The following is a 21,392-nucleotide window of genomic DNA, read 5'->3' as shown; positions in this document are numbered from 1 at the left end:
CTGAAGTTTAAATCGCTACCTCATTTGCCCCGAATCGTTAACTCTGTTAAATATAGCATGGTAAATTACATATTTAGTCACTCAATTATTTTCACAGTTCTGTTTCTGTCACTCAGTTATTTTTTCTTTAAAATAATCACTAAACTTAAGTCTTTGTTTTATTTTAGTCATCTAATTTGATTCAATTTATCCTTTTAAATTTGTAAAATATAATATTTCATTTATATTACATATTTTTTTACTCGACATGTACATTTAATATATAATGATAAATAATATTATAATGTAAATAATAAACAACATATTAAGTTGTTTGTGCTTGAAATTTTAATAAAATAAATAAATATTAAATTAAAATATCATAAATATTTTAAGAATAAAAATATGAATGAGTCATTATTAATTTGTAAATATATATTTTTAATAAACTTTAATTCTCGTATTTTAAATAAGTATAAAATATATTCTCGACGTTTGTGTGTTTAGCAGGTGTGGAAATGAACCGGATTCAGAACAGGAAAGATCAGAGTATTGAGAAATTTTCCGTTAACTGCTGAAGCTGCCTTTATATTCTTTTTGGAAATAATATGTGATATAAATATATTTTATATTTATTTAAAACTAGTCCGATTCAAAATATGAGATTTAAATTTTATTAAAAACATATATATTTATAAATGAATAATGATCTGTTCATATTTTTATTTCTTAAAATATTTATGATATTTTAATTTAACATTTGTTTTATTAAAATTTCAAGCAAAAACAACTTAATATGTTGTTTATTATTTACGTTATAATATTATTTATCATTATAAATTAGATGTATATGTCGAGTGAAAAAATATTTGATATAAATGAATTATTATATTTTACAAATTTAAAAAGATAAATTGAATCGAATTAGGTGACTACAATATAACAAAAAATTAAATTTAGTGATTATTTTGAAAAAAAAATAACTTAGTGACAGAAACAGAACCATGAAAATAGTTGAGTAACTAAATATATAATTTACCTATTCTATTTTTAATATGATTAACCGATTAAAATAAATGAGATAACGATTTAAATTTAGGGATAAAGAAATTACTTTATAAAGTAACTCATTACAAAAGGTATATTTTAAGGGCGGCGGGTCATTTAAGCCTGTTGTAATCTGTGAACTTAACATGCAAGACATGGGCAAAAAGGTTGAGGAAAGATGCACGGCATAAATGGTACGAGGCAAAGCTACTTGGGAAATGATGCGCTAAAAACGAGGTTAAAGCAGATGACGGTTAGAGGGCTTTGTTTGTTTGCAGTGCCAGAAACCTCCACCCTACTTTGGTCGGTAGGTATAATTATAAATATTCCGATTAAAAACCCTAAATTTACTCGACAAAAATCCATGAAATCACTATTTTTCAAGTATCTTACGGGATTATACTCGGATACGAGCATGATACAACAGTCATTAAGTGGCCTGCCTGGCTACCTACCAAATAGAAAATGGCATAAACCAAAGGACACCCCCAAAAATAACCCAATTAGTATCAAACAATGTGTGAAGTAGCGGATCTAAAAATTTAGAAATGAGATTCTAAAATTTTTAATACTATTTTTTAATATAAAGTATAAACAAAATTTCTTTTTCCCTTTTTTCATTTACTATTTTTAATATTTAATCTAAAATAAAATGTATGCATTTGATCCCTTATGAGGTCATATGCATCCGCCCCAATTATAACGTGGCTTATGGACCGTATTATCCGTAAAGCATGATCAATTGATAATATTGCAGCATGCAGTGGTTCACCTGACATTGGCATAACCTGAAGCTTTTCTGGCTGCACTAAGATATGGTAAGGCTCGAGCTTTATCCCGAGAGCCGCCAATATGGATACAAATAGTTGGTGAGGATGGATATGATGTTTTTTTTTTGGCAAAATATCCCAACAAAGAGGAGGGGAAATTATTTTGTTATAAATAGAATCCTCATCCTCCTTAGTTAAGCATCCAAAAAATATAAGCTTTTTTCTATATTAAAGGCTATTTGTATTCTTTTTTTCTCTTTGTAATATTTCATCTACTAGTGAAATATTATTTTAGTGGTGTTCGAGGAAGTAGGCATAATTTTGGCCTAACCTCGTTAAATTTTGGTGTTCTCTTTATGTCTATTTAATAGCTATTGTCGGGTATAGTTGTTGTTAATTATTGTCCTATTACAATTACTTGTCTTGGTAGTTCTGTCTAAGGAAAATGGGTTTTAAGAGGGACCATTGTGACCCCTCCTCTTTCCTGGGAATCTACCTTGGTGTGATTTTTAGTACAATCGTTTTCACACTAGTCACCTAGATAATAGTTTTCAAGGTGAATTTGTTATTATTGGTGAAAATTAACCCGAATTCCACAACAATTAGTATCAACGCTCTTGGTTTATTTTAATATGCTCTGTGGTTGCGGCTTAGGCTGATCTTCCACATCAGAAAAAATTTATTGGGGTCTAAGGAAAGTGGGTTTTAAGAGGGACCATTGTGACCCCTCCTCTTTCCTGGGAATCTACCTTGGTGTGATTTTTAGTACAATCATTTTCACACTAGTCACCTAGATAATAGTTTTCAAGGTGAATTTGTTATTATTGGTGGAAATTAACCTGAATTCCACAACAATTGGTATCAGCGCTCTTGGTTTATTTTAGTATGCTCTGTGGTTGCAGCTTAGGCTGATCTTCCACATCAGAAAAAATTTTCTTGGGATAATTGGCATTTCGCATTGATAGTTATTAAATAGAATTTGCAGCAGAAATGGCAGACGCAACAAAAACATCCACATCGTCGTCAACAGCTGTGACAAATGTTAGATTTGCAGTGGAGATTTTTGATAGCACCGGTCATTTCGACATGTGGCAAAGTGAGGTTCTAGATGCCCTATTTCAGCAGGGTCTAGACATTGCTATTGAATGAAAGAAACCAGATGATGTTGAGGAGAAAGAATGGAAGAGGATCAATAGATTGACATGTGGTACTATTCGATCGTGTCTTTTTAGAGAGCAGAAGTATGTATTTTCTAAGGAAACTTCTGCAAGTAAATTGTGGAAGGCACTGGAGGAGAAATTTTTGAAGAAAAGCAGTCAGAACAAGCTCTACATGAAAAAGAGATTGTTCCGCTTCAACTATGTACCAGGTACCACTATGAATGATCACATTACTAGCTTTAATCAGCCGGTGACTGATCTGATGAATATGGACGTGACTTTTGAAGATGAAGATCTGGCTCTGATGTTGATGGGATCACTTCCTGATGAGTTTGAGTATCTTGAAACTACTCTACTTCATGGGAAAGTTGATATGTCTCTCAGTGAAGTAACTGCTGCCTTATATAGTTATGAATTGAGAAAGAAAGACAAACAAGAAAACACAAGTGTCGAAGCAGAAGCTTTTTTTGTTAGAGGCCGTTTGAAGAGTCAGAATAAAGGAAGGAGAGGGAGATCGAAGTCAAAGTCCAGATTGAGCAAAGATGAATGTGCTTTTTGTCGAGAAAAAAGGCACTGGAAGAAAGAATGTCCCAGGCTAAAGAACAAAGGCAAACCTGAAAGGGGAAAAGCTGTCTCAGAATCAAATGTGGTCGAGTATGATGATGCAGATTCAGATTTCGCATTCGCTGCTACGCCATCAACCAGCTGTTCCAGTTCATGGTTGTTAGATTCAACTTGTAGCCACCATATGACCCCCAATAGAGAATGGTTCTTTGATTTTAAAGAACTAAAAGGTGGAATTGTCTATACAACAAACAATTCCCCTCTTGACACACTTGGGATTGGTTCAATTCGCTTGAGGAATCAGGATGGATCAATCAGAACCTTAACAGGTGTCCATTATGTACCAGATTTAATGAGAAATCTCATCTCTGTGGGAACCTTAGAGTCGAAAAGGTTTAGAAGTGAGGGCAAAAGATAGGATTATGAGGATTATCTCTGGTGCACTGGTGATAATGAAGGGAATCCGGAAAAGAAAAAATGTGTATTACTTTCTGGGTAGTACAATTGTTGGGACAACAACAGTGGCAGCTTCTACTGATGAACAGGAGTCAGAAGCAACCAGGTTATGACATATGCGCTTGGGGCATGTTGGTGAAAAAATCCTTGAAATTGCTAATAGATCAAGGATTATTGAAGGATGCTCGGGCTTGCAAATTAGCTTTTTGTGAGCATTGCATCAAAGGGAAGAATACGAGGGTAAATTTGGAACAACAATCCATAATACTAAAGGTATTTTGGATTATGTTCATTCAGATGTATGGGGGCCTTCCAAGACAACTTCATTGGGAGGAACACACTATTATGTCACATTTGTTGATGATTTTTCCCGGAGAGTTTGGGTGTATACAATGAAGACAAAGGATGAGGTGCTAGAATTTTTCCTTAAATGGAAAAAGATGGTGGAGACTCAAGCAGGCAGAAAAATCAAACGTCTCCGTACAGACAATGGTGGAGAGTACAAAAATGATCTATTTCTGAAAGTCTGTGAAGAAGAAGGTATTGTCAGGCACTTCATTGTCAGAAGTACACCATAACAGAATGGGGTAGCAGAGCGTATGAATCGAACATTAGTGGAGAAGGTTCGGTGTATGTTGTCTAATATTGGGTTAGGCAAAGAATTTTGGACTGAGGCTTTGGTCTATGCTTGTCATATTGTCAACCGCTTACCATCGACTGCCATTGGTGGTAAAACACCATTAGAGAAATGGTTTGGAGTACCTGCTACAGATTATGATGCCTTACATATGTTTGGTTCCACTACATACTATCGTGTTAAGGAGTTAAAGCTGGATCCAAGAGCAAAGAAGGTGATCTTTATGGGGATCACCTCTGGTGTGAAAGGTTATCGTCTTTGGTGTCCAGAAACAAAGAAAAAAATCTTTAGCATGGATGTTACCTTTGATGAATCTACCATGTTGAGAAAGGTGACTTCAGAAAAATTGGAACAGACAGATGGAACTCCCAAACAGGTGGAGTTTGAAGGAAGCATAATTGACCCAGCCAGTAATGAAACTGATGTTGACTTTCCTATGGTAGAAGAAGAGTCAGATGAAGAAGAGGTTCAGACCCAAGAACCTCCACAACAACATGAATCAATTGCACTCAGAAAGGGAAAGAGGACCATTAGACAACCTACTCGTTATGCTGATATGGTCTCTTTTGCATCACCAATTGTAATTTATGACTATCCTGCCACTTTTAATGAAGCAGTCCAAAGTTCAGAACATAAAAAGTGGAGGATCGCCATGAATGAAGAAATGCGATCCCTTCAAAAGAATCAGACGTGAAAACTAGCTAGTCTTCCGAGGGAAAGAAGGCAATTGAGTGCAAGTGGGTATATGCAAAGAAAGATGGATTTCTTGACAAGAATAACATCCGCTACAAAGCAAGATTGGTGGCTAAAGGCTACGCTCAAACGGAGGGAGTTGATTATAATGAAGTATTTTCTCCAGTTGTAAAACATTCCTCCATCAGAATTTTATTCGCTTTGGTAGCACAGTTGGATTTGGAACTAGTTCAGATGGATGTAAAAACTGCATTTTTACATGGAGACTTGGATGAGAAAATCTACATGACACAACCAGATGGATTCAAAGTTGCTGAAAAAGAAGAGATGGTGTGCAAATTAGAAAAATCACTATACGGATTGAAGCAATCTCCAAGGCAGTGGTACAAGCGATTTGACAAGTTTATGATAGGGAAGAAGTACACAAGAAGTAAATATGATCATTGTGTGTATTTACGCAAGCTACAAGATGGATCCTATATATATCTTCTTCTTTATGTTGATGATATGTTGATAGCTTCGAGGAGTCAGACAGAAATTGTGAAACTAAAGACTCAATTGAATAGGAAGTTTGAGATGAAGGATCTTGGTGAAGCAAAGAAGATTCTAGGCTTGGAGATATCAAGGGATAAGAAATTGGGGAGGCTTTGTTTGTCTCAGAAAGAATATCTGAGGAAGGTACTAAAACGTTTTGGCATGAATGAGAAGTCAAAACCAGTTAGTACACCTCTTGCTCCTCATTTCAAGCTCGGTGCATCTATGTCACCTAAGGACGATGCAGAACGGGAATACATGTCAAAGGTTCCATATGCAAGTGATATTGGTAGCTTGATGTATGTAATGGTGTGTACGAGACCCGATATTTCACAGACAGTTGGGGTTGTGAGCAGGTATATGCATGATCCTGGAAAGGAGCATTGGCAAGCTGTGAAATGGATTATGCGGTATATTCTGAACACCGTAGATGTTGGTTTGGTCTTTCAGTAGGACAAACAAGATGGTCAGTGTGTAATTGGGTATTGTGATTCAGACTATGCAGGTGATTTGGACAAGTGTCGATCAACTACTGGTTATGTGTTTACTTTTGCAAAGGCACCAGTCAGTTGGAAGTCCACCTTACAGTCAATAGTGGCTTTGACTACTACAGAGGCAGAGTATATGGCAGTTACAGAGGCTGTGAAGGAGGTGATTTGGCTTCGAGGGTTGCTTGGTGAATTGGGAATGGAACAGAAGCACATCAAAGTGCATTGTGACAGTCAGAGTGCTATTCATTTAGCAAAGAACCAGGTTTACCATGCAAGGACGAAGCACATCGATGTTCGATGTCACTTTGTACGAGAGATTCTAGAAGAAGGTGGAGTCATAATCCAGAAGATTCGGACCACTGAGAATCCTGCTGATATGTTGACAAAAGTGGTAACTACGGTCAAGTTTAAACATTGTTTAGACTTGGTCAATATTGTTACAAATTGAAAGATGAATTTGTAGACACTACTGAAGATTGGATTTTTTGAGAGACGTGTGTGGAATTTGCCAAGGTGGAGATTTGTTGGTTTTTGGCAAATATCCCACATTGGTTTTGTATAAGGAGGAGGGGAAATTATTTTGTTATAAATAGAGCCCTCCTCCTCCTTAGTTAAGCATCCCAAAAATATAAGCCTTCTTCTATATTAAAGGTTATTTGTATTCTTTATTTCTCTTTGTAATATTTCCTCTACTAGTGAAATATTATTTTAGTAGTGTTCGAGGAGGTAGGCATAATTTTGGCCTAACCTCGTTAAATTTTGGTGTTCTCTTTATGTCTATTTAATAGCTATTGTCGGGTATAGTTGTTGTTAATTATTGTCCTATTTAAATTACTTGTCTTGGTAGTTTTGTCTAAGGAAAGTGAGTTTTAAGAGGGACCATTGTGAACCCTCCTCTTTCCTGGGAATCTACCTTGGTTTGATTTTTAGTACAATCGTTTTCACACTAGTCACCTAGATAATAGTTTTCAAGGTGAATTTGTTATTATTGGTGGAAATTAACCCGAATTCTACAACAAGATACTAACACGGGCCGATGCATTAAATCCCCATAAGAGTTAAGTGTATACTTATTATTTTAGAAAATTATTAAATTTAATTTAAAATATCAGATAAAAAGGAAAAAAAATGCATGCTCATTATTAAAAAAACTAAAATTTTGAAATTTATTCTTAAATTTATTGATCTACCACGGGATACCAATATAGAGCACAAGTGAACATGCCCCTTGTCAATTTTGTCATGGCACTTCTCATTGTAATCGAGTGAAATCTTTTTGTTCCCTACTTTTTAATAAGTACACTTTTTTTTTTAACTTTATAAATTCATCATCTAACACAAGATTTTATATTTGTAAGTTTCATTTGACTATTCAAATTCACCCCAGTTCTTCCCTACCATTAATCCATGTGTCTTTCTTCTTCTTCTTCTTTCATAAACTGCAAATTATTGTTTGAATTTGGCTCCGAGCAAGATAAGGTTGTCATAGAGAAATTACTACCTGAACTTAGATTCGCAGTTTTGAAGGCTTGGAGGACTGCAAATACGTGAGCGATTTGATAAGTAACGAGACATTATAATTTTGCTAGTCATATCATTACATATCAAGCAACTTTTGTTCCAAAACATATCCATAGGCATAAAGTGCTTAGTTTTGCTTTATTGCTTCGTTTTCAGGTGGCTATGGAACTTTGGAGGAGTTACTGGAATTCATAACTGGGACTCATTTGGGTACTCATGAGAAGCCCGTAAGCAAAATGATTTGCTTAATATTTTTGTTACCAATATCGAGAAGAAAAAAAGCAATGCTTCTCTTTTGAGTTTTGAAAGTTGTTATCTAACTTTTTTTTCTTTTTTCCAACAGATGAATTTACTTAATGTTGACGGCTATTATAACTATTTACTTATTTTCACCGACAAAACCGTGGATGTTGACTTTATCAAACCTTCCCAATGCCATATATTTGTCTCTGGACCAAATGCTAAAGAACTGGTTCAGAAGCTTGAGGTAATTAAGTTACCCTTTTAAAGCAAGTATTGGTTTGCTTCAAAAATATATATTGGATATATACGATACGATGCTTTGAAACAGTGTAACATTAACTGGGGTTGGTTCATTATTGTCATCAAAGCTTTGTTTGCTCAATAACGTTATAAGGTTCGTATATGGAATACACAATCTTGTGGTTTAACTTTAGACAAGTAATGTTTCTGAGATTACTATGTTGGTGTCATGTACGGTGATTGGCCCCGTGATTTACCTGTTGGTGGATGTAATGGTTAACTAATAATTGATTATGCAGGAGCCAGAGAAAATTGTTTTTCTTGTGGTGACCAAAATTACCTCAACCTGCATGTGGTTTTTATTTATTCCTCCTGGCAAAGCTACAATTCATATTCAGAGTGCAGAAAGTCCTATGATCCAAGACACACTTCAGCTCTCAACCATCTGCGGTTTTATCTACCGGACATGTTTCCGGCACCGAATAAGATTGCTCTCTTTGATCATGATGTGGTAGTGCAAAGATATTTAACAGGAATTTGGAGTGTCGGAGTGAAGGGGAAAGTAAATGCAGCTTTGGAGACTTATTGATACTTCGACAACTACAAGTCGATAGTAAACACAGAATAGTTTATAAAGCTCTCGAAAATATGAAATTAATTTGAGGTCAGGTCCCATTAGGCATCAGCTTGTCGTGCTATGAGATGACGCATAGAGCACTCTTGGATCAATCTTTGATTTATGGAAGGATGATATCACACGTAGATGAAATTGGGTGGGCTTATGTAGATAGGGGATATCAAAACGAATGGCTATGGTGTGATTCTAGACCTACTAATCTTTGTAAATGAAGTAAACTGGTTTGGATCCAACTGCCATTGTTGTTGCAAATTCTCCCAATTGAGCTAAGAATTCATGGCATCCATATCGGCTACCGCCGCCGCCATTCTTACAGCTCTTGTACACAAGCCATTCCCAAGGGTTACATCCCCTGTTGTATTGGTAAGAATTTTGTTGGATTCTTTTTTTTTTTTGGATAAATCAATTCAATTTTATATCCAAAAGAGCAGTAAAACTGCTTCAAAACTCAGAAAGTTCATACATAAAAATCAACACTTACAACACTATACAACAGAACTGAAAACATCAATGTTCAATACCCCATTGATTACAAAGAGTATTATTGACATAGTCATTTCTATTTATTTCTCTACCCTTAAGTTGAATAGCAACAGAGTCTTTAATAGCAAGGAGTAAGGCATTAACATTTCTTGAGCGTCCTTGGTAAATTCTCTTGTTTCTCTCCTCCCAAATAATGTAAGTAAAAGTAGTCCAAGCAAGCTTCATAATAGTAGTGAGTAGTGATTTTCCTTTCCATGAAGCACAAGCCCATGAAATGTGAGCATCCCATGAACAAGTTCCTCTGCAAATGCCATTAAGATGCAGGACAGAGTTCCAAACAGAATTTGCCACAGAACAATGAAGAAACAAGTGGTCCCTAGTTTCCATCTCTTCACTACAAAGCACACAAATACCGTCAATGTTTAACCCCATTCGAATCAGCCTATTTTTGGTTGGTAATCTGTCAAGGAAAGCCATCCAAGTAATAATACTATACTTAGGGATATGAAGAGGAAACCAGAATAATTTATGCCAAGTAACCTTGTCATCTTTGTTACGGATGTGATGCCATATGTCTTTGATTGAATGAGTTCCAGAAGCAAAAATGGGGGCAGCGTGATTCCTCATACTGAGCAGTTTACGAAAGCTCCAGCTTGTATTGATCCTAGCCTCCATAGTCCAAAAATCAGAGTTCTTGATAACATAAGTTTTGATCCAAGCGATCCATAGCGAACCATCAACCGCAAGGATTTTCTTTATCAAGTGCAGAATACAAGTTTTATTCCAAGATTTTATGTCTTTTAGGCCAAGACCCCCTTCCGATTTTGGGAGGCAAAGCTTATCCCATTTAACTCTTGCACCTTTAGCAGCAATATCAGAACCTTTCCAGAAAAACCTTGAACATAACTGCTCAATCCGATTAAGCACAGATTGTGGAAGGATTAGCTGCCTACACCAGAAATTTGTGATACTATGAAGAACCGTTTTAATGAGCTCGAGTCTTCCAGCGTAACTCAAATGTCTTCGAGACCATTTATGGAGACGGTCTCTAATATTGTCAATTAGAGCTATGCAGTCTTTCTCCGAAAGCTTTCTAGATACTAGTGGAACACCCAAGTATCTAACAGGTAAGCAACCATGGTTAAAACCCGTAATCTGTTTGATTTCTCCTATTTTCATTGGTGAAATTCCAGCAGTGAAGAATTCACATTTATGAGCATTAAGTTTAAGGCCTGAAATTTCATAGAAGTGATCAAGAACACTAATTACCCCCACAACAGATTCTGCATTCCCTCGACAGAAAATAAGCAAGTCATCTGCAAAGGTGAGATGAGTTAACCCAATCTTTTTACATTTAGGGTGGAAGCCAAAAATACCTCTAGTAGCAGCTTTGTTGAGAATACTAGAAAGGATATTCATTGATAGTACGAAAAGTAAAGGTGAGATGGGATCACCTTGTCTTAATCCTCTAGCACCTTTAAAGAAGCCAATTAGACTACCGTTAAAAGATATAGAGTACCGAGCAGTAGTGAAACAAGCCTCAACCCACTTAATATAATTGGCAGGAAGTCCAATAGCAATGAGGACAGTAGAAATAAAATCCCAATGTAAAGAGTCGAATGCTTTGTGGAGATCAATTTTCATTGAACATCTTGGTGATAAAGTCTTCCTTCCATAACCCTTGACAAGCTCCTGAGCTAGAAGAGTGTTATCTACTATGTTCCTCCCTTTAACAAAAGTCGTTTGGTTAAACGAAATAATTCCAGGGAGAAGGGGTGTCAATCGATTGACCAAGATTTTAGAAACAGCTTTATAGACCACCGAACAACAAGAAATAGGCCGAAAATCTTTCACCTGGCTAGGATTTGGAATTTTAGGTACCAAAGTAATACAAGTGGCATTAAATGCATAAGGTTGAGTGTAAGGATCTCTAAAGAAGTGAGTAACAGCTGCCACCACGTCATCACCAATAATAGGCCAAGTTTTCTTGAAAAAATATGGAGTGTAACCATCCGGACCGGGAGCTTTATCGTTGCCTTGAGAAAAAAATGCATCTTTAATTTCATCACGAGTAACCTCCTTAACAAGATCATTAGAGCTTTCCAAAGGCAAAGAGTTAAGAATCAGATCCTTTAAAGTGTTCGGGTCACAAGATTTAACCTCAAAATTAGTCCCAATCAGGTTGGTAAAGAACCGTAAGACTTCTGTAGCCATATCCTCATAAGTTTCTAATCTTCTTCCTTGGTCATCAATAAGCACACGTATAGTATCCCTCTTCGTTTTAGTAGCAACTGCAGAGTGGAAAAATTTCGTACATTTATCACCATGATTAATCCACTGTACCTTCGCTTTCTGTCTTAAAAACATGTTTTCGGCTTCTTGAAGGAGGTGGAGCTCGTTTTGCAATTGGGATTCTTTTTGGAAAGAATCAGCAAGATTTAAAGATTTGATCTGTTGATCCTCGAGCTCCAATTTCTTTTGGTTGACACGATCAGAAATATTGCTATAATGCTGCTGGTTTAGGGCTTTCAAACTGATTTTTAGGCGTTTAAGCTTGAAGAACAGTTGTTGCATAGGGTTGCCCTGGGAAAAAGAGTGCCAAGAATGGCTAACTATGCTTAGGAATTCAGAGTGGTGGGCCCAAAAGTTAAAAAATTTGAAAGGCTTAGGATGGTCAGCATGAACCTCTTTAGAAAGCCAAGCAATTACCAAACAGTGGTCAGAAATTCCAGGAGCAAGGAATTCCACATGTGACTTGGGAAAAGCAGTAAACCAAATAGGATTAACTAAGATTCTATCAAGTTTTTTTGCTAGATATGATTCGTGTTGTTTGTTGCTCCAGGTGAAAGTAGGGCCAAAATAAGGGTGGTCAAGCAATTCCAAGTCAAACAAAGCATCCTGGAATTCCTTCATGTCTGGAGTAATAAAAGGGCCCAACAGGGCAGAATTTGAACTTTCTGTCGAATTAAGAATAACATTAAAATCACCTCCCAGTATCCAAGGAAAATTGCCATGCTGGCTGTTCACTTCATGTAGATGCTGCCATAGTTGCCTTCTCAAAACACCTTCATTTCTGCCATAAATAGCTGTGATAATCAGAGGATTACTAAGATAATGACCTTTAATGGTTATACACTGATCAGACATGTGTATAATCGAGAAATCAATGCCTTTCTTCCAGAGGATCAAAATTCTGCCATTCTCAGCAAAGTTGTGATTAGTACAATAATTCCAGTGCTCAAACTTAGAATTCAGAATAAACGAAGCATTACTAGTTTTAACTCTAGTTTCCAAGAGGCAAATAACATCAACATTCATAAGACGAGCTCTCTTTAGAACACCATGTTGTTTAAGAGGACTGTTGAGTCCTCTTATATTCCAAAATCCCACAATCATAGAGAAAGAGAGGATGTAGCAGCCACATTAACTCCTATTACAGTATTTTTAGCTTTATCAAAACGGTCTTTCTTTTTTGATTTCAGTTCGTTCAAAAGATTGGCTACACCTTTAGATGCTTCTCTTTTCTTTTGGTTTACTTTCATTCAAAACAGGAGATGAATCTTCAATTACGGATAGTATTTCGAATCTGTTTTTTGACCCAGCAAGCACAGATGTCGATGAAGTCTTGCCTCTTTCCCGTGATAACAAAGTAGGTTCAGTAACCTCTACTGAAGGAACAGTAAGGTCAGGGAGTATAACATCTTCTTTAACAGCAGAAATAATTTGATCAGTGGGAATAATGTTATTGCTTGAGTCAGTACTAACTTCAGTTGAAATAAGCTCCTTACTGTTGTTGCTAACAGAAGTTAAATTTCCTTGTAACATCTCAGTTCCTCCTATTAACGGTTCAGAATCATTAGCATTAGGAATAGTTTCTTTCCTTTTCCATACTTGTGTAGGCTGCTGGGCAGTCTGTTTGTGAACTTTACAGCCCTTCTCTGTGTGGCCAAACATTTTACAACTCCTACAGCTTGGTGGTAACCAAGGGATCTCCACAAGCACTGAAGTAACAGACCCATCGTTCAATACGACCTCCACATACTCAGGTATTTATCATTTGGCCCTATTTCTAAACAGATTTTGCAAATTCCAACCTTGTTTTTTCTGCAGTAACAGAGTCCATGGAGAGTGGGACTCCAATGGCACTAGCAATATGACTAAGACCAGCTCGGGAGTAAAGTTCTAAAGGGACATTGAATAAGTGAACCCAAACTGGAATTTTTGTTAGGTCAAAACTGAGTTTTTTCAGATTTGGTTCCCAATTTCTAAGGATCAACGGTTTGTTGTAGATATGCCAAGGTCCATGTTCTAACACCCAATCTCTAGCAGCATTCGAACTAAAAGAAAAGAGGAAGAGATTGTTACCTGCTTTGCTGATGCGAACCGGACTGCCATTCGAAGCATTTTTCCACATGGCTTCAACGATTCTTTGCATTGAGATGAAATTTGGAGGTGGCCCAAGGAATTGTCCTACTAACGAGTGTTTCCACTCCGCTATCCCATCTTCAAAAACCTCTGGCGGTGGCTGAACCACCGGAGACCCATCGCGTAGTGTCGGAGGATAAAAATCAAGGTCAAGACCTTTTGAAATTTCAAACAACTTTCTCCAATCCATGGTTGCACGGGAACTGGTTGAGGAATAAGAGAATGAGGGGACAGAGTAACCAGATGGAGAGAAGAAAACAAGACCGGAGCCACGAACGGAGAACCCAGAAACGTTAAACCTGCTAACGTGCACCTAGAGAAAACCGGCTATCGTGCGCTCCAACAATTATGATATGTTTTGCCTTTTTTTGTTGTTGGATTCTTTAGCCCCCTTTTTTTGGTCATTTTCATATTCACCCTCAAATTGTAAATTATACTTCCAGGGTTGCCAACAATGGCAAAGAGTGGAAACGTGAAGATGATGTGCACCATGGAGAAGAGGACCACTTCGTCTTCACGGGAGAAGGGCTCAACCATAGGCACGACGGCATCATTGCTTGCAGCAGCCTGCGCAGCAACCGTGTCGAGCCCGGCCATGGCTGGTGGACGAGAGAATGTCCACTGAAGGAACCGGACTTCCCTTTGGACTGAGCAACAACGTTCTCGGGTGGATCCTGTTCGGTGTGTTCGGCCTGATCTGGGCACTTTACTTTGTCTACACCTCCTCACTGGAAGAGGATGAGGAGTCTGGACTGTCACTCTAGAAGGTCTAAAAGCCAAACCCCTTTTTTTCTCCTTTGATCGTTGTTCATTGCAAATATTATATGTTAGTTTCTCCATCGATGCTTTTTTGGGTTTCATGGACATGTATAACACATAACAACGTTTTTCTACGAACACAACCACTCAAATTCGAGATATATTTAAGTAATATCAAATTAATTACGAACCAATCCTTTGATTATATTTGATTCAATATTTATTTATAGCTAACTTAAACTTATATTAAAATTTAATTTAAATGTTTACAATAATTTAAGAATATAACCCATCAATTGGTTTAAACGGTAAAAGAAAGCGTTGCTCTCTCTAGAGGTGTTGAATTCAAGTAGTTGCACCTATAAAGTGTATGTTATCAATTAATTAAGAAAATATAAATAAATATTACCTTATAATCATCTCAGATCATGTAAAATAATTAAGATTAATTTAAACAATATTTTAATATGAAAATATTTGAATCAGTTTAAATTGTTCAAATTGTATTTGAGACTAATCTAAACCCACTAAAATTAAATCTAAATGTTCAAGAACTATAAACTTCGTCAATTATTAATTTTATCGTCTCATTGAATGTATCATGTAAGGATGAGTAAAATTCGACCCGAATTAAAAAATTGATATTTTGACTCGAATTGACTGAGAAAACTAAACTCGAACTAACTTTGAGTTGTAATTTCAAAAACTCGAATCGAATCGAAAAATTTTCAAGTTCAAATCGAGTTGCAAAATACAACTTGAATAACTCGAACAATTCAAAATTCCAAGTTTGAATCGAGTCCCTCGACTCTGTTATGATATATGTATATTACATATGAATAAATATATATGTATTGTAACATGGTTATAAAAAATCATTTAAATTATAATCAAATAATATCATAATATTATACATGTTTACAATTAAATTTAAACAGAAACTCAAAAATTCGACTCGACTCAAAAAATTTCAAGGCAACTTTGTGTTGTAAAACAAGACTTGTCAACGCGAATAACTCGAATTTTTTTATTCGACTCGATTAAATGCTCATCCCTAGAATCATGTATCTTTTAAAAATATTTATTAAATTGTGTTTCCATTGACACCATCTCCATTATTATCCTACATATTTTGTTTTAAAAATGAATACAGATAAATTTAGTTTAGTTTTGATAATATTCCGTTCTCATAATTAACATCCACTTTCCCATATTTCCAATTTCACCCAACCGAGGCCCAACCGAAAACTAGGGGCTCCTTTGCGGTCCAGTGAAAGCCCAAACGTCAGTTGGCGCAAAACCTAACTAGTCTAGTTGCAGCTGTGAATGGGCTGAGTCGAGCTCGATTTGACGCAAATATTCGTGTGTATAAATTTTTTAAACTCGACTCAAATTCAAAATCATGAACTGAAGTTCGTAAAGACTCAAAAATAAAAAAAATCTTAAAATTAACTCGATTAAAGCCTCAAACTTAAACTCGAACCTTAAATACATAAAAACCTTATACTATATTTAAAAAAAACAACAACACATAAATGTTAATATTATTAATAATTTTTTAAATAAAATCTTAATATATTATTTTTGAGCTGCTCACGAGTTTTTTTAAATTAAATATTAAATAACTCATTTCAACTTGTTAAAAATTCGAATCTATTCAAATTAAATATTTATAAAACTTTAATCGATCTCAACCTTTTGTTTACAGACTAGTCGTTAAAGAAAATGCGAAAGCTTGAATTATTGTAGCAAAATCAGCGCGTGTTGTCAGCCTTTCCAGTTGTTTGGAACAGCGATGTTCGCGCTCTATTGTCTTTTCAGTTTCACTTGAGAGGTTTGATGCCGGCGGGTGAACCATAATAAAGGCATTTATTTTCATTTTTTTTTGGTAAATTACGTTTTAGCAATTAAATTACCAGTTTTAATTCGTTTTAATACCTAACCATACATAAAGTTTAATTTTTTATTTCAGTTTAGTACCCATTGTTAAAAATTTTAGTTCTTGTTTCATTTTGACTCCAATTTAAAATTTAACGTTAAGTTTTAAAAAAATTGTAAGTTTAAAACGAACCATAATTGATAGTTTAGGTACTAAACGAGTTAAGCTTTTAACGTTGGGTACTAAAATAAAAATGAAAACTAAACGTTAGTTATGATTTAAAATAAAAATAAAAATTTATATACTAAAACAAAGCAAAATCGATAGTTTAAATATTAAATGTGTAGCCTTAAATAATAAAAGAAAAATAAAGTTTTGATCATTTTTTAATTGGCAAAATATTTTTTTATTAATCTATGGGAAGTATAAGATAATATCCGGTCAAATATAACTCTTAATTATTTGATATTTAAAGCTTATACTTATGTATTCTTATTGTTCGGACTCAAAATCTCAAAGACTAATAATAATTTATTTATTACTGAAGTAGCTCATTTCGTACTTAATTGACAAATGAGGTATAATACCTTTTTTTTAGAGAAACAACGTGAAATCCTTTTTTAAAAGTTAAGTGATTTAGATTAATTTTAACATTATTTAAAATTATATAAAAAAATTATTATGATATTGACTATGAATAAAGTAATTTCTTAATAGACAACAAAGTAATTATATTATGATAAACGAGTGTATTTTTTTATTAATATGAAATAATAATAAAATAATATTTATTTAAGAGATTTTTATTTTTTTGGGTACTATATTTAAGAGAATTTTATAAATGGTACATTCGAACCTGAAATTTTTTAAAAAATTTAACCACTAAAATTATTTGATACTTTAAACTCGTACGAGTTAATAATATTTTTCAAAAATATAAAAGTCACGAGTAATTGCTATCGAATTTTGCGACTCTCAAATAATAATGACAAAAGAAAAAAAAACAAGGATGATATGTAGTTTGACTTATATATATTAATTAATATTATTTAGAAAATACATATTATATGATATATGTTATAAACATGAATTAATGTAAACATAAGTTTAATAAAACAACAATAACCCACCTATAATTTGTTTTTATTAATTTATGATGATTATAAGTTATAGTATTTTTTTTAAAAAATTAATTATTTGACAAAGAATGCTCAATTACTTTGTAGTCGTTGGTGTTTGAACTTAAAAACTAAAAATAACAACAATTTATTTAACCACCGAGATTATTTGATTCGTGCACGTATAATTTTTTTTTAACTCTTACTATACTTTCAATTATCATATCATACTATAACAAATAAAGCGACCTCATTGGTTAAAGATATAGTTGTTATCCTTAGAAGTTCTAAGTTTAAACACCAGTGTAACTACAATCATTTGAACATTCATTATCAAATAATTAAGTATTTAGAACAAATTTTATCCCTTAAATTAATAAAAAATTATCACATCATACTAGGAGTTGGGTGTGTGTAAATTTAGATACAGGATCCGATCCAATCCAAAAATTAAGAAATCCAAAATTTCGGGTATCTAAAATAATGATACGTATCCGATTTGAAAATATCTGATATCTAAATTTTCTTATGGATATCCGAACATCCGAATCTGAATTTAAAATTTAGTTTGATAAACAAACAATTTTAAATTTTGTAATTTAATATAACTTATTTGATACTTCTATTATACTTTTATATATATTTAATTATCCATACACAATAAATAATTAAAAAATTTTATCGAGTTAGAATTTTAATGAGTTAGTGGGTTATTCAGTTATTAGATTAAAGGGCATTTAAAACCTAAAAGCTATTTTTTTTTCTCGAATTTTCGATAATTCAAAATTAAAATTTATCCAATTTGTTTCGATAGAATTATCCAAAAAAATTCAGATATCCCATTTGAATTATCAAAAATTAAAAAAATAAATCACTAAATCAATGAATTAGATCGATCGAATTGAATCTTTTCACACACACCTACTGAGATTCTATCTAAACTCGATATAAGATTAGAACATGTTTTCCTAAATAAAAGATAAAATGACCTAATATCTAAAATATAGTTTAGAAGGATATTATTTCTGTGCCCAACAACATGGAAAAATTTCTGTGCGACCGGTTGCTCGACCCCAGCCAGCGAATATCCGAGCGCTTCCGAGCTCTCTTCTCCCTTCGCAACCTCAAAGGCCCCGACCCTCGCAACGCTCTCATTCAAGGTCGATGCGCTTCATAATTTTATATATAAAATTTCTATGCGTGTTTCTCCCTTTTCTAATTATTGTCTGAGGATATGTATGTTTTTTAAGTATATAATTAGGGCTAAATAGAGGACTAATTACTTTATTTTTCTTGAATACTTTTTTTTTTATCTATTTCCATCTGCATCATTTTTTTAACTCTAACTAATGTAAAAAACGCATAGAAAGATGAGAATTTGTGTCCCTTAATCTGGGTTAAATAGTTTAGTTGCTACAATTGATTATATAAATCTCACTAAAGATAAACGAGCAAATGACAACTTTATCAATGAATTAATCGTAAAAATCTGAGCTCTTTCCTGTAGTGAGCAGTCTAATCTTTGTTGCAATCTATGTTCCTGCAGCCACAAGGGATTTATCAAATTTGTTGGCTCATGAAGCTGCATTTGCATTGGGTCAAATGCAAGATACTGAAGCTATTCCTGCTTTAGAAGCTGTTCTAAATGACCTTTCTTTGCATCCCATTGTTCGTCATGAGGTTGGTTCATGTGAAGTTGTTCTATTGTTATGTATTCAATTTATCTCTGTGGTGTGATGGCTACTTTTCACATGTTATTCTGCCACAGGCAGCTGAAGCACTTGGTGCGATTGGTTTAGAGAGTAACATTCCTCTTTTGAAGAATAGTTTGGTTCTAGATCCTGCTCCGGAAGTCCGGGAAACGTGCGAATTGGCTCTCCAGCGAATTGAGGAGTTAAAATCTAGCAGTAGTGATGATAAATCATCAATGAAAGAAAAGTCACCTTTGCAGCAGCTCTATCTCATTCATCTGTTGATAAACTTCGGTATTTCTCATTATTGGTGGTGGATGCAACTTTCAATTTATCGTGTTTTTTTGTTTAGGCTATTTACTGGTGTTGTCTAATATCAAGGGAGGTCCTATTGGATGAGGAAAGAGGCATGTACGAGAGGTATTCAGCTCTCTTTGCTCTCCGAAACCATGGTGGAGAGGAAGCTGTTTCTGCCATTATTGATTCTTTGGGAGCCAAAAGTGCTTTATTGAAGCATGAGGTTTAATGGCGTTCCTTTAATTAATTGTCTTAGTCTCTATGCAATCTTAATCTTTTTCCATTGCAACTGGATGGATTTTTATGTTTGTCAACTGGCTGTGATAAGGTTGCTTATGTCTTGGGTCAATTGCAAAATAAAGCTGCTTCAGCTGCACTTAGCAATATACTGAGGAATGTGGGTGAACACCCAATGGTTAGACATGAAGCTGCTGAAGCACTCGGCTCCATTGCAGGTTAGACTATGTAATGCTGATGGTCCCACATAACTGCCTTTTGTGAGGGTTGATAATGAGACTTAAGCCAATTTTGTTGTTTTCATAAGGGAGAGACTATAAGTGCTGCTAAGCAATGACATCTGATCAGTCTCTCGCTTTCACTTTTTCTTGGATGACTTCTATGGCTTATGAATCTTTCCTCTTGCTGTTTTGACCTATTGAGTTAGTCTAATTGAATTCCTCATTGTGCCCATGTTATAGATGATCAAAGTGTAGCACTGCTCGAGGAATTTGCTAGGGATCCTGAGCCCATTGTCTCACAGAGCTGTGAAGTCGCTCTTAGCATGCTGGAATTCGAGAGAGCAGGAAAATCATTTGAGGCATGTAACCCAGAATTCTAACTTAATTCTAGTATCATTGTTATTGAAGTCTTTTACTTTCTCGTGATGACGATAGTAATCGTTTTTGTGTGCAGTTCCTCTTCATGCAAACTCTTGCTGTGCATTAGAACTGGTAAAAACACGAGTCTATGGGAAAAGACAGGAGCTGAAACACTAAACCACAACTTATATTCATCTTAACTGGGTGTCTGTGTCACTTTTTTGCTGCAAGTTACAAATCCTTTGTTACAGGTAATGATTGCATTGCCAAAAAGAACGAGGAAGACAAGAAATGAAGTTGGAAAATTATTATTAAAGTCCCTTCTGTTTAGAACTTGTAACCAAAGGAACAACCCAAAACATTTGTTTTCTACTATTAACTTTTCAACTTTAGCATGATGAAAAATGAAGTCGAACTATGTATGTGGAACCAGAAGCCTATAGCTAGCTAGCGAGGAAGACAAAGTCAGAACTATGATAGTGGAATGTAGGTTTTTTCTTCTTCTTGTTGTTGCTTATGCAAACCGCCATTTGCCTGTGTTAGGGAGTGAAGAACCATGATCTTATTTATGCCTTTCTTTTTCGTGGATGACATCAAGTCTTTGGGGTCATTTTTCTTTGCTTGTTGATTTGAGTTAGCTCCATGCTTGTTCTTGGGCCAACGTGCCACGCCATTTTTGTTCTGGTTGCAGCTGATTTGGCTGGATTTAAGACTTTTTGGTTGATTGATATAACTCCAAATTCTGACATGGCTGATGCAAGGGGAAGTCTCACGTGCGGCGGCGTAATATACGGTTAAGGAAATGCGCTACCTGAATTATTATTATTTTTAACATTTATGATAAAAATTTACTTAAAACATTATTATTTCTACCGTAAATGTTAAAAAACATTAATGTTTTAAGTAATATTTTGCTGGAAATATTAAAAAAATAATAACATTTCTGGTAG

General features: G+C 34.8%; 1 protein-coding gene and 1 pseudogene across 1 annotated transcript; both read left to right on the top strand.

Annotated features, from left to right (window-relative positions):
• Positions 1 to 9,248: 9,248 nt before the first annotated feature.
• On the top strand, positions 9,249 to 14,687 carry LOC120153224 (annotated as a pseudogene).
• A 3,983-nt stretch (positions 14,688 to 18,670) lies between these two features.
• Positions 18,671 to 20,979, top strand: LOC120153232 (deoxyhypusine hydroxylase-like). Its single transcript, XM_039165225.1, has 7 exons — positions 18,671 to 18,796; positions 19,183 to 19,316; positions 19,405 to 19,640; positions 19,709 to 19,847; positions 19,953 to 20,079; positions 20,323 to 20,441; positions 20,537 to 20,979. The coding sequence occupies exons 1-7, from the start codon at positions 18,676 to 18,678 to the stop codon at positions 20,567 to 20,569; spliced, it is 909 nt and encodes a 302-aa protein (XP_039021156.1). The 5' UTR covers positions 18,671 to 18,675; the 3' UTR covers positions 20,570 to 20,979.
• Positions 20,980 to 21,392: the final 413 nt, after the last annotated feature.

The sequence above is a fragment of the Hibiscus syriacus genome, unplaced genomic scaffold (genome assembly GCF_006381635.1).
Source record: "Hibiscus syriacus cultivar Baekdansim isolate YM2019G1 unplaced genomic scaffold, ASM638163v2 tig00111099_pilon, whole genome shotgun sequence".
NCBI classification, from domain to species: Eukaryota; Viridiplantae; Streptophyta; class Magnoliopsida; order Malvales; family Malvaceae; genus Hibiscus; species Hibiscus syriacus.
The sequence above is the reverse complement of the archived record's forward strand: the minus strand, read 5'-3'. Positions and strand labels throughout refer to the sequence as shown.